Source organism: Synchytrium microbalum (assembly GCF_006535985.1).
Source record: "Synchytrium microbalum strain JEL517 chromosome Unknown SmJEL517_scf0001, whole genome shotgun sequence".
Classification (NCBI taxonomy): domain Eukaryota; kingdom Fungi; phylum Chytridiomycota; class Chytridiomycetes; order Synchytriales; family Synchytriaceae; genus Synchytrium; species Synchytrium microbalum.
In genome coordinates, this window is record NW_022158350.1 from 1,657,271 (window position 1) to 1,671,480 (window position 14,210).

The following is a 14,210-nucleotide window of genomic DNA, read 5'->3' on the forward strand; positions in this document are numbered from 1 at the left end:
GATTGATTATTGGATTGCGAAGTACTAGTTGACTGCTACTAGTGAGCCGATGAAGCGTTGGGTTTTTGAGATGGTAAAGTCAAGATCCGCGACGTAATGAGCTTGTTAATGGAAATGGTGTGCTTTTTTTGTCTCAACCCCTTTTGCACAATAAGTCGCAATCTTGGCTTTGAAGATGCTGTGTTCAATCAATCAACGCCAAACACGGCGAAAAGAGTTTTAGCTAATAAACTGATATCATTCCATTCACGTAATTCAAGTTCATCCTGGCATAGTGGTCTTCCATTATCGCGTCAAGCTTTGTATGGTGCTTGTTCCAACAACAGAGAAAATACAATCGTCGAATATGTGAGATTTGTGTCTTGTTTTCTTGTAGACAAATAAAATTGAAGTTCAAACCAACAACTGAAGCATTTATGAGGATGTTGACGCAGTAAACAAACCTACACTCTTCACTTCAATTCTTCAATCTTTCACTTCTCTATCTAGCACCGACAAGCCGATACGAATCACTCCAAGCCCAGTAGCAACCAATCCAGCACCTTCTTCTCGGACCATACCGATCATAGCATCAATACACTGTTTAGATTGTTGACCCAGACGACCAAAGTTCGCTGCCAAGTATCTGATTATTGCTATGAGAGTTGAGAGGGACGAGAGGGAGACACCAGTGCCAGCCATAAGTATCAATTGAGCGTCGTTGCTATCGAGCAAGCGAGCTTCTTTGTCCAGTTGCCGAGAAAAGGAGACAGAGGGATGGCCAGCATCGTTTGATCGTTCCAGTTGGAGTACAAATGTTGTGTTTGTGTCGATTTCGACCGTGATTTGGAGGAGGCTCGACTCAGACCATGCACGTAATAAGCTGTTGAGATTCTTCGTCAAGGTGATGTCATGGCTTATGGATGCATTTCTGACGACGCTATTGAGAACAAATAAAGATTAGGTTGTGCTACTGGATTGAGATATGTCTATGTTTGCACAAGAACGTACCAAAAGTCATCAAGACGAACTTCCGATTTGGGAGTGTAGACTCGTTTGTCCCCTTTGGGACTCCATCTTTTAGCACTGTTGTTTGGGATGAAGGAAAAGCCAAGATGTGATGCCGAAGCATTTCGATACAGCTTTCCTTGTGACAAAGTATTTGGAGATCTGCAACCAAGGAAGAGGGATCAGTCTCATTGATTTCGCGAGATGCAATCAAAACCAGAAAGACTTACGAGGTCGAAAGAGGTAGTGGTGAAACCAAGCTCGTCGCCATTAGTCGGGGGATGGGTTCAGACCATGACTTCAATTTCAATAGTGCCATGTCGCGGGCAATCATCTGGTCATGAGCAGCATTTCTGAAGATGGAAGACAAAATGAATTTATTAGCGTCACCCCCTTAAATCAACGATTGTTCAAGCTTCTCGTACCTTTTAGCCAACACCAGTGGTGACACTGCGTGAATGGCGATTGCGGCTGATTCGGTAATCAATATAGGACCTCTAGTGGATAAAAGTAACGATAGGTTTACCTCTTGATTGACCGTCTTGACTAATCAACCTGCTACGGTTCTTACATGTCAAATTGAGCTGTCATAAGTGCTGTCGGTTCAGCATTTGCAGAAGATCCCAGGTATCCGGGCACGAAAATTTCGGATGGGGCCGAGGTGTGATGAGGAGGATCGATTTCTTGGAATCCAGACCCAGCTTCCGTCTGTTTGGCTGCTGGTTCAGGTGTTGCGACTCCCGATACTCCCACACGCTTGGATTCAGCCAATTCTATCGGAGTAGTTTCATCTAGTCCTACAGTTGCCTTTCGAGGCCAGAGCATCTTGAAGTGAGATGCAAATCGAGAAAGGCCCTTTTTTGACTTTTTAAGAGCTTGAATGGTTGATGCGTTGGGGTGACAGATCGGGCGAGGCTCAACGTTGAATACGTGTTCTGGTAAGACTTCCAATAACGCTGTCACTGGCTTGGATTCTACTAATTCTAGTGGTACGGTGTCGACTAATATTCCAGCATCCTTACGGCCCCAGAGCTTCCTGAAATTTCGTAGTGTTCCAGAAGAAACCTTCTTTGACTTTCTGGGAGACGGGTCCGTTGTCACATTCGTATTACTGACTGCAAGAGGCTTGATGATGCCCAAATTCAATACTGGTTGTGAGACGACCTCCAATAATGTTACTGTTTTGGTTTCTACCGTTTCTACTAGTATGCTATCAGCTCCAGATGCTTTACGAGGCCAGAGCATCTTGGCATTTCGTGCTACTCGAGGAGCTGTCGTTTTTGATTTTTTGAGTGGCGGGTTGTTTGATACCTTGTATTTGCAAGCTGCGAGAAATCTATCAATGTTTCTAATGATGAACGCCAAGATCCTGATAACGCCTCTGTCTGGTTTCCTCTTCCCATCATATTGACATAGCACCTTATTGGCAACGGCAGCGAGGCTGAAGGCGTTCATACCGGTTTCTCTCTCATGTTCGGTGAATTTATAAAACACCCACAAGACAAATAGCAAGGTGTCCAGTTCATATGTTGTCAGACGTGTCTTGAGTAGTTTCGCAATATCTGGGATTGACAAGTTCCTTCTACGTCCCAAGCCTTCCAACACCATTGCGGTTTTGTAGTCCATGAATGATTCATTGGCGTCAATCCATTCAACAAAAGTAGATGCGAGTGGATAAATTTCAAGATCCGCTGCTTCAAGTCCATCGGTTTTGTGCCATTTTTGTACGTCTTTCAAGATTCGGTGCAGTGGTAGGTCTGCAAGCATACTCGGGGTTTGTACAATAGTAAGGAGGGAATCAATGACTCCTCGAAATCCAGGTCGTCTACGGAAAATTAGATTGCGAATGAGAATCGTGCATGTTGCGAGAGTAAAGCAGCAAACAAGCATTCAACAAAGTAACGGTAATCATATCGCCACATACCTGAATATAAAAGGCGTAGATGTGCCGTTTGTAAGCAAGTACTCTGCCATCTTTTTCATTGCGAATGGTACTTGCAGAGTGTGGATGTTGACTTCGACTGATGTTGGGTCAGAGTTGATGTACTATGAATTCAAAGTGAAAAAGTTAGTCAGAAGAGCGAGGCTTAAGCTGCTACATATGATGGTAGCGAGTAGAGCCTTGGCATACCTTCCAGTACTTGCGGTCGACGGTCGACAAGTCTGCTATATGTATAGGCATTTTCTTGCTCGGCCTGGCTATCCCAAGGTAGCGAGAAAGGAGTGTCATCTAGTGATTTGTGATTTTATATGTACCTATGAGTGATAGGATTGCTCGAGCTTGCTGCTAAACTGCGGGTGCTTGCTTTAGTCTATCTGCTTGTTGAAATTTTTGGGAGAAGATGGTGGGCATGGAGGAACATTTTATTGCCGATAGAGCCTTATGAAAAGAGCACAACTTGACTGATGTACTAGGATTAGTGTCATGAGCCGCGGCGCACTCTAGCTCCGAGGTGAAATGATGGTGTATAGCGTGTTCATTTCGACGCGTGCCTGCAGACCAAGCTCAAAAAGTGGCTGATTAATAACTCCAGCGGAGACGGATAGCACGCCGCTGATTCATATTACCTAGAAGCAGAGGCGGCGCCTTCCAGTTTCAAGTCTGTCATGTCTGTCTTGTCGTGCTTTAAAATGGTTGGAACTTGCTGCCATCTAAGGGCTTCGAGCAAGCGCAACATGGAGATCAAGTAAATATCACAGTATGTTTTTTAACGGCTCCCTGGCTTTGCTTGCTATTCGTTACTCTTTTATTCATTTAGTCAAATCGCGTTTCGGGTCAGTACAGATACTACCAAATATACTGGTTCAAGCACGATTCTCAGAGCATAGTTCAAATATAAGCGTGGCGTAGCAAGAGCTGAAGATTTTGGAAGGCAGCGACTGTCAACTTCAACAACATCTTTGCACATTTAGTCGATCATCCTTCAAACTCTCGACTTTGATGACATTTATTGCTATTTATTACATTCAGATTCTTACTCAACCCTCAATTGTTTAGCGTGAAAGTCTCGATTTGCAAACAAGCCTGGCGCTGTTGACTTTGTCTCGTCTGGAATCATCAACAAGAAGATTTTTCCTGTTACTTGTGTTCTTGGCTTCAGAAGGTATATCTCGCGATGGCTTGATTTCTCTGTGCTGCTTGTTGGTGGTTTGCTGTCTCCAAGTCCATGCATTTCTTGTGTTTCTTACCTCATGTGAACTAACGCTCAATCATGCCTGACCATTCTAGCTCTCATGTTGCTATTCTGGAATCTATAGTCCAGGACTTCCGATGAATGGGTAAGCGCAGAGTGTTTCACCAATATGTATTTGCAACCATGACTTAAGGAGAATTTACTGACCCAATAATTTCTAGGGATGTTGGCACTTGACAGTTTACGCTACTATTCATCTATATATCCCCAGTGCGCTGCACAAGTTCGTGAAATCTCCAACAATGAGGACCAGTGGTTTTCTATTGCTATTACCGGTATCATTTGGTCCCTAGTGGACAATTACAACCCGTCTTCTACTCCTTTGGAACACAAGTGTCTTCCTACCACGAAACATACCGTAAGTATGGTGGAACACCCATCATTGTTTTTTCTGTCCAATCATCTGACCATCGAGGCTCTTTCGTTGGATATTCGATTCGTTTACATCGTTTTGGGCCACTTACGCGAATATATCACTGCCACGGATTTTGAGAGACTATTTGGATTACACCCATATTGAGGAGACATTGTCTGGTAAGTTACATCGAGTTGTCGTTTGAGATGTTGAATTCAAGAAACTAACATTCTGTGGTGTGCTGAATCTAGAGCTACGCGAATCAGTCTTTACTATGGACTTGAAGACCATATCTGCAGCAACAAGACCCTGATCTTGCTTGCCCTTGCATCATCTTTATATGGAGTAGCTAGCTGGTTGGATGAAGCAACTAGTGACTGGGGTGTTGCCTGCGGAGTATAAAAATAATACCTGTTTGATCTTTTGTACAAGCAAGCTTATAAATTTTGAGAACGATCATTCACATCTATATGCAAGATTGTTAAAGGGATGGAGTTTGACAGTTGACGTGTGGTCAAATGAAACAGGTACACATCGACTTTGTCTTGTTTCCAACAATGTATTGTTTTTGGATGGTATGTATATACAATAAGGTGACAATGATATGATAATCTTTGTCATTTCCTTACTTCCCGACTTATGTATATGATGTGTATAATGTTTTTTTTTTTGTGTTCACACTAGAGTGTCATCCGTCTTATCCACCGAATGCAAGGAATTCGACTTTTGCGACCCGTCACTATGCCTCAACGATCGTTCAACAGCAGCAACGGCATCATCGATATTATTATGGAAGCTGGGCCTACTCGTATCCGATATCGGCACCAGCTTGTCACCTCCTTCAACACTTTGAGCAGCAACCGTAAACTGAGGCATATTGGTATCCATAGGGATATTGACGACACTACCACCAAAGTTTGTAGCGACGAGAGCTCGTTTCACCCATCCAGAAGAGATACCAACGAAATGGAATTCGACGGGGTGGCCTGCGTATCTGTCTAGTGTTCGACGGACGTCTAGGAGAGCTTGAGATGCTGTGAAATCTACTCGGGATATGCCTGTGAGGTCGATGATGACGGCGTGCAGGGTTGGTTTGTCGGATGAGGATGAGGATATATCGTGACGTGGTCCTGGTTCATTCCATGGTCGGTCACCGATTGTTTTTATGTTGACGGCTGGTTTGGTGTTGGCTTTTAGATATGCTACGAGGCGGTCTAATACGTTGCTAGCATTTGGGTATCTGGAAAAGAAAAGAAGAAGCGTCAGCAAGTCTATCAGTAGCGGCCCAAAAAAGCTCAATATACGAGGATAATGCATGAAGACTTACACAAAGCCTTCAGTCAGCCGATAAACAAACACACCAGCTGGTGGTGGTTGAATAACAGCACTTGGATGAGATCCTGAGTGATCCAGAGGTACCCATACAAAGTGTGGAGTTGTTGCTTCTTCTGGAGTTTCAGGATTTATGTGATAGGTCTTGATTCTTCCAAGGAAGACTCCTCGTGGATTGGCCATACGGTACAGCAATACAGCACCTGCTGCACCAATACTGGCATATATACCGTTTTCGATGGTAGTAAAGACACTGACCTGCAAAACAAGGACATGTCGTTATACTTAATTCGTGTGGCGTTTGTCATCTTCTTTTTGCATACCACTACACCAATGAAGAACACAACCAGTTCGACTGGATCAACCTTCCAGATTTCCATCAGCATCTTTGGACCTATTCAAGCATAGGGTAAGCTGTCGGTCTGGAGAGGGAAAAAAACGACCAGGCAAGAGTAATGCATACCAGAAACCAAGTCACCAACAGCATGAATAATAACAGCAGCGAGAGCAGCATTCGATATATAGAAAAACATTGGTGGCAACAAATAGATAGCCAAGATAACAACACAAGCCGTTATAACACCAGCCAAAGGAGTTCGTACACCAGCTTTAGCCTTAATAGCAGTTCTCGAGAACGATCCAGTAGCAGGATAAGCCCCAAAGAATGGTCCAAAGATATTGGCAATAGCTATAGCAATCAACTCTTGCGATGGATTTATGGTGTATTGGTTGAGTCTGGCAAACGCTTTTGCGATAGCGATGTGCTCAATCAGCATGACAATGACCACACTTGGCAAGTATGGTGATATTATGGAGATGAGTTTGGAATCTATGGCTGGTACACCAACGTTTTGAAGACCAGCTGGTATGGTACCGAGGATAGTTGTTCGTGATTTTGTCAGGCCGCGGTTGATGAGGTATGAGATCATGGTGTATAGCAGTATCACGAATACGGATCGAAGGGTGGAGATGAAGAAGGTTATTCTTTCGTATTTTGGGTATCTCCTGCCGATTAATCCACAGAAGAAACGTATCAGGTACAGCAACACGAGAGCTGATACACCCAAAGCTGCATCCAGAGTAGCATTCGGAAGATACTGATGAGAGGAAGAAAGAGTTAAAGAGATTCTTTGAGAGCAAAAGAGAAGGGCAGACTAAACGATGCATACCCTGAAGAAGTTGATAAACACTTGATACGTAGCTGCTCTTGTATCAAACAATGAACTTATACCAACAAGTGCTGGAAACTGTCCTATTCCGATATTCAGTGCGGCTCCAGTCACGAATGCAGAAATGGCAGGCAGGGGTATGAAGTCGACCAAAAACCCTAATCTTAGAGCTCCAACGGCAAAGACTATGATACCAGAGATTACAGATATAGTGGCTGCCACGGTGATGCCAGAGTATTCAGGATTCGTTACTGCGACTTGTATCAATACTACAGAGAGAGCAGTTGGTATGTGCCAATCCCTTGACCAAAGAATCGAGACTTACTTGATCCAACTAGTTGGGAGAGCACAGCGACAGGTCCAATAGTGATGTCCTTACTTGTAGCAAAGAAAAAGTATATTGAGACCTAGATTTGAATCAAGACGTGAGTCGTGAGGGCAGATATACATGTGCTAGTAGATCAAACTTACACCAACAAAGGCAGAGTAAAGACCAAATTGTGGAGGCAGATTGGCAAGCTTGGCATAAGCCATTCCTATACGAAGAAGCAATGAGATCTTGCTGCGAGGGGATGCAACACTAAATCATGTTTAACCGTTGACTACCTTGGGGTATAACAACCGCTCCGATCGTGACACCTGCAATGAGATCTCCAATAAACCATGTCCAGTTATATCTTGGCAACCAGTTCAAAAATGGCAAATATGTTTCGAGAATACGTCTAATTCGTGATTTCCCAGACCCATCGTCCACAATGTAGTTATTATAGCCAAAGACAGTTCTAAATCCATCGAATAGGGTAGGCAGCTTCTCCGAATAGGATTCATCAACCAGTAGGAGACTCTTGCTGTCTGCGTCTAGGTTTTCCTTCGTGCTGCTCATGTTTTTGCCGAGTGATGCCAATGATGCGGAAAGTTGGTTCTTGTAGACAGCACTGCGTTTGAGAATGCGCATACAGCAATGCTAGACCTTGCAGTAGTATCGATCAGGCTAGGAACTGCTCTACGAATGTCCTCTACGTCTTGGTTTTTAGCAGGTTTGAAATCTTCTTTTCTTGCCTCTGGCCTGGAGCTTACGTAAGGCCTTTTCGCGTTTCAAATACAGGGGACAAAGCATAGCCGATTGAATCTGAGACATTTCAAAGCTGACATCAAGTCACTGCATTGCTACACTAGGTACATAGCTAAATTCTTCGCGTTTCTGACAACATTTGTTTGAGCTGATGTCTGCGTTTCGGACAGTGACGTTGATGGTCATAATCTGGCCAAAAATTGGAGTTGTGTGGCAACTTTGCGGATAATGTATATGAGAATTATGCAAATCTACCTTCGCGCTTCCATTTTTGATATGGTCTCTCTCGCGGTTTGTCATATCCTGGTTTACTCTAGCATGCCCAAATTGGGTTTTCTTCTTTGTCAACGTACACACTACGTTAGTTACGAGCTGCGAGAACGAAGAGGATCGGCTCTAGCTTCTTTCTGAATCGTCACTGAAACGAAAGGCTGCATTCCGCAGGTACGAAAGCTTTCTCGCAAACTTTAGCACTGCCTTTCACATATGAAGCCACAGAACCAACTAGCAAGTATAGAACACTCTTAGGCCTCCCATTCAAGTAATATCTATTTCCAACTCGACTGTTTGGGCTTGCTAGCCTTCTGCAACTACCATGAGCGACTATATCACGAAAGCTTGGACATTTGTGACCAACCTAGATACCTCAGAACTGGCCATGATGTTCTTACCTGTAGTCGTATATTGGGGATACTCGTCAATGTTCTTTGCTCTAGAGGCCCTTAATATGCCTTTCTTGGAGAAATATCGCATCGATACCTCAAAAAGAGCTCCTGTGAACCCGCCATTGAATAAGGTTTTGTTCCAGGTTAGTTCCCAAGTCACAGGACAGAACTCAAGTTTGAACTCGTGATGGCACAGAACCTGTCTAACCTTGTGTCTGTGCACATTATAATAGGTCTTTAGTCAGCACACAGTCCAAATGGCCCTAGCCATAGTTCTAGCAATGATCCTACGTGATGACAAACCACGAGTTATGGAATCATGGTATATCGTAATAGCCAAGTTAGTCATCGGGGCTATCATCCTCGACACATATCAATACTGGATGCATCGATACATGCACACCAACAGATACCTATACCGTACCATCCATTCAGTACACCATCAACTCACAGCTCCATATGCATTTGGTGCTCTATATAACCACCCAGTAGAAGGCCTGTTAATGGATACCCTAGGAAGTGGAATTGCGTCCGTTGTAACAAACATGCATCCGTGGACGTCGACCATCTTCTTTACTTTGGCTACACTAAAGACTGTAGACGACCATTGTGGATATGCCTTGCCGTGGGATCCGCTACAACGCTTCTTTTCTAATAATGCTAAATATCATGATATACATCACTTCGGAAAGGGTATCAAGTATAACTTCTCGCAACCCTTCTTCATAAACTGGGATAAATGGTGTGGCACTGACTACGATGATGCCATGGCTCGTTTGGCAAAACGGGCTGAAGCGAGTAGTAATAATAATGTAGTAGTGAAGAGTGCTGAGGGTATCAAGGGTGAAATCATTGTTAGCAAGTTTGTTGCTCAACCAAAGGAGGAATGATGTAGTATTGTATGGGACTAATTATGGACGAGTGATGCAGAGGAGGGCTAGTATTTATGTATTTTTCTGATTTATTTATTATTATTTTTAGTCCTGCAACAGTGATACCGACATAAAGTAAAATGCTTGAACAAAATGTTTGGCTCTCTCCTTGTTTCCACACTTTGCCCGGTGAAATGCTGCAACTGGAAGAGCTAAGCACATATTGCTCTGGCGTAAGTTTTCAATCAAAGCTCGGTTGCAGGTTTTCCCTCTCGGAATACCATTTTCCAATGGTTGTAGCCAAAGAAGAATCAATCTCTTCCTGAAGATGTCTTAAAATTCAGAACATCACTTCACGGCCATTAAACCCCAACCGAGCATTTATCTCACTATTATCCAGTAATTCTCATCGTCTCTTACTTGGTAAGCGACAACGAAGTCTGTATTTTCTAATTGCGTCCACCAAACGTTCCAACATTTCTCACTTTCGGCTTTTCAAACACAATAGAAAAACATTTATTTAAATTGAGCAAGTTTTGGTGCTTAAGTCTCCGACAATGCAGCCTCTACGCCCTTCCAAGTAAGCTGGGAACGAGACAATTCTCGTGTTTTCTTTTTCTGTCGATAGTTGACTTCAAGCAACAACAGCTCCATACGCATCGACTGTGATTTCACAGCCTAGTGTTCGTAGGCTTTCGTCCTTTCTTTAGGATATCTTGGAAGCTCAAGGCGTTTCATTCGCCATGCGTCAACTTGCCACATTGATCAAGGAAGCAACCTACACTTTTGTCCAGCTAGATGAGAATAAGATCGAAGGCACTGGAATGAGGAGTGACAAAACCGGTACGTACACGGTAAAGTAAAGTTTGATCTGTCTTAAAAAAACTAATCCCTGGACTTTTCCCAATCCGCAGTCATGATCATTGATGGTGTTGAATGTGTTGAGGAATCTCCTGCTGGAAAGAAACGCGTCAAGTATGGACGAAATGAGGTAAGATCTTTTCCTCTACTCGTGAATTTCAAGTTGTTTTTCTCCGAATTTGCATTCAATTGCTTCGACTGCAACAAATTTCTAAACGTTCTTCAAATTACATTACGCAGAATGCGATCTTGTCATCGCCTCTAAAGGAGAAGATGGTAAAATTGGACTTCTTTCGTCACTTGGACTCTTGAAGATGGTGGAAAGACTCTTAGACTCTTGTCCAGATAGGACATTTTGAATCCAAGACTCTATCTCCAAGGATACTAAAGCTGTTTACCATAAGAAATAAAATGGCGCTGCATGAACCTATAAACGGCTGGATTTTTAACTTGGAGGAAAGAAGGGAGAGAAGGAACTTGTTGTGGTGAAGAGGTGATGAATTTGCGTATTTGTTTGGAAGACGAGAAATCTGTGATGTCGAGGTGACAAATTTGTGTCTTGGTTTCGTAAAATACGTTGCTGTTGGATATAGGTGAAGACTTGACTTTTACCTTCACGCAAAACGACACCAAACCTCCGCCAAATCCCAAACACATCACCTTTTCTTTATTATGCATGTCCTAGAAACCACAGAGTACATAATGTTTCTTTCAAGAATCAATGGTGTGGACCTACAACTGTGTCTTTTGTCGTTAAGGGAATGGGAATGACGGTAGGATGTTTAATTTCACACGCTTTCTTGCTGATTTCCCAACAGTGCAATAATGACCATTTACTTGCATGTACAACATTCCGCGTGAAGTCTCGTGCTATGCAATTGCACTGTACTTCAGGCAAAACTTGACGAGGGCCTCACTTCGTTTGGCAAAAGGGCCAACTTGCTCTCAAAGCAAGAAATCAATCAAAAAATCAAAAGATCAAACAAAATGGTTGCAGTTTTGACTTCATACGACGGCATTTGGACTAACGATGTTGCAAAGACGACTCCTTACGAGGTGAACGGGGTTGATTTATTCTCTCATGCGTTTATGCCGCAATCAATACGATACGAAGAAATCCATGACAAAACAAAGCTCTGACTCTCAAAACCCATTTCATTAGGATGCGATGGAGGCTCAAGGTAGACTATCTTGAACCTTCAGTTCTGCCAAGGTCGCCCAAACAATCTAGAAGTTTCAAATTCAACTAGGAATCCCATGGGTTATTCGCAAGTTATCCAAAGTGATGACAATTACATATACTATTAAGCATTTAGAGGATGATATACTTGAAACTATAGACCCTCGAGGCGACAAAACAAGTAAGAAAGAATTCGCACCCGAGTTTCAAAGAGAGTCTGAAATTTGACATTTTACATCCAATAGTCTTGAAAATCGACGGAGTCGAGCGTGTTGAAATACACATGGCTTTAGGACACACGTTCGTCAAGGTCTCTCGCAATGAGGTATTGTGTTGTTTTGCCTGATTCCTCTAAATGGATTTCCTCCTCGTTGTTGTTAACCGCTGCTAACTCCTTTTTGCGTAGGATGGAAACATTGTCGTTGAAGCTAGGTCTGTAAAAGGAAACTGGGCCTCAGTTACTGTTTGGACTTTGGAAGACAATGGCGAAACCTTAATTCAAACTACGGACTTGAAGGCAAAGACCTTGAACAAAGTCATCAAGATGGTTTATACTAAAAAGCAAAGGAGGGTATTGTAAGGAACTTTGTTAATTCGTTTACTTTCCCGATTTACAAATTGCTACGTTGTTTTTTGACCGTCGAGTCGATCCGTAGTTTGTCTGCAGATTGCCGTCCTTAGGACCTCTATGGAAAGCGGGAAGAACAAAACCATGGGTTTTGTTTCTTAAAGAAAGCGCCTACACCAGTCCGTGACGACGGTGCAAACCACCTTACAATACAGAGCAGACGTGATTGTAGCACAAAGTGATGTTTTGATATTCGTGGGGTTCTCAAACGCTTCGGCGGTGTGCGCACAAGGGAAGATGTAGTTCCTTGCAAATCGTTAGAATATCCTATAAAGTTTCCTATTGGTGGTTAGTTTTAGCCAAAAGTTTACGACCTCCGTCGCCTACCAAAGGCGTGAACTTGAACTTTTAAAGTCACAACAAACCAAAAAACCAAAGGTAAACCATTCGAAAATAGAAGTTCTGGTTCTGGGCATTGCAAATGTTGTCGTAGTTGTTTGTATTGCAACAATCCTTCCTTCACAGCTCATCATCTCCAGCAGCTCTTGCTTGTTTTGGCATTTCGGTCGTTTGTTGAGATGATTCTGAAATGCAGCTTTAGCTTAGATTCTTATATCGTGGTGCTCACATTGGATTCTTTTCCTGCCAGCTAACGCGATTTCAAGAGCTTAACAAGAACTAGTAATCCGAGCCATGACAAAGGTTACCAAGTACGATGGAATTGGACCATGGACAAAAAGATTCTGATTATTTCCATGTAAGCTGCGCCATCATGGTGCTTGGAGCTCGTCTGATCATCTTCTGTGAATTTGTTTTCTTGTCTTGCAAAAACAAAGTTTTGACATTGCCGCAATACAGAAAAAATCGGACAAACATAATCCTTTAGGACGTCTTGGAAGCTCAAGGCTTGAGTTTTGGTCTTCTTCAAATTCAGAAAGTGGTTGCTCCAACCTATGCAATGACAATAATCCAACACGCTGAATTTTCTGATTGTTTTGAAGTTATCGATTTTCAAAGCAACAAGACTGGTGAGTCTTCGATTGGCGGCGCATCGAATCTAACTGAAATTGATATCACATACTCTAATTTGCTAGTCTTTATCCAGAGAACAACAATTTAAGTATGGCAATCGGTCTTTGCACTTCTTAAGTTTGAGTCACTCTAACTGTTTCGCTGTTGCTTAGAACACATTCTATGAAGACGCATTTTCAAAAGCCTTGGAGCAAAGGACCAGTACACAACTAGGTTCACACCGAAGCAGGTAAAAGCCATAAACCAACGTCCCTAAACTGCCATACACAAGCGTGCCATTGATTGCCATCTAATCTTCCTCGTGGACTCTCTCGCAGCTTCGAACCGTCTATCCTCATTGGCGCTCCCTCTTGAAAAGCAAAATACGAGACGATTTGCGTGATATTTTGGGATTCCAGGCTGATTGTTTGGCTGATGATCTGCAAATGGCTCGTCAAGAAGCACTTTTGGATCCCAAGTATTTGCACGATGGAGATAAAGTAAGGCGAGGGCTAATTCGAAGAGATCAGTCCAAACGTTCCATCGTTTTGATCAAACAAACTTAAAGATTCCAATCTCCCATCTTGAGACGCGGTCTTGCCGCCAATGTATCGAGGCAGATACGCTCCTGCTGAGCAGTACAACTGGAACAGGCAGGATTCTGTTGCTTTTACTATTACAATGATATGTCTGTTTCGTAACACCACCGAACACCTGTACAAGTGCCTGAATTCCACCTCTGACTTTCAGCTCAGAGAATGTCTCGAGGTTGCCGATGAGAAGCCGTCAAAGGCCCAGATCCCACTATCGGTATATAAATCAAACTTGGCAACGACACAGGGCCTCAATTCAGCGGAATTTGAAATGGTGAACGATGCACTCTGGCAACAGGGCAATGTATGGGATTTGAGGTCTTGGAAACGAAGTAAAGGTTCTGGCTTGTA

The 14,210-nt window shown here is 43.1% G+C and overlaps 2 protein-coding genes across 2 annotated transcripts; one reads left to right on the top strand and one right to left on the bottom strand.

The window, feature by feature from the left end:
* Window positions 1-5,211: 5,211 nt before the first annotated feature.
* On the bottom strand, window positions 5,212-7,920 carry SmJEL517_g00424 (uncharacterized protein; the record flags this gene model as incomplete). Its single annotated transcript, XM_031166353.1, has 8 exons — window positions 5,212-5,776; window positions 5,864-6,126; window positions 6,192-6,262; window positions 6,332-6,965; window positions 7,038-7,306; window positions 7,363-7,444; window positions 7,509-7,573; window positions 7,644-7,920. 8 exons carry the CDS (start codon window positions 7,918-7,920, stop codon window positions 5,212-5,214), a joined length of 2,226 nt encoding a protein of 741 aa, XP_031027712.1.
* Window positions 7,921-8,704: 784 nt separating this feature from the next.
* Window positions 8,705-9,664, top strand: SmJEL517_g00425 (uncharacterized protein; the record flags this gene model as incomplete). The annotated part of the gene is made up of 2 exons (XM_031166354.1): window positions 8,705-8,917; window positions 9,008-9,664. 2 exons carry the CDS (start codon window positions 8,705-8,707, stop codon window positions 9,662-9,664), a joined length of 870 nt encoding a protein of 289 aa, XP_031027711.1.
* Between the last annotated feature and the right edge of the window lie 4,546 nt (window positions 9,665-14,210).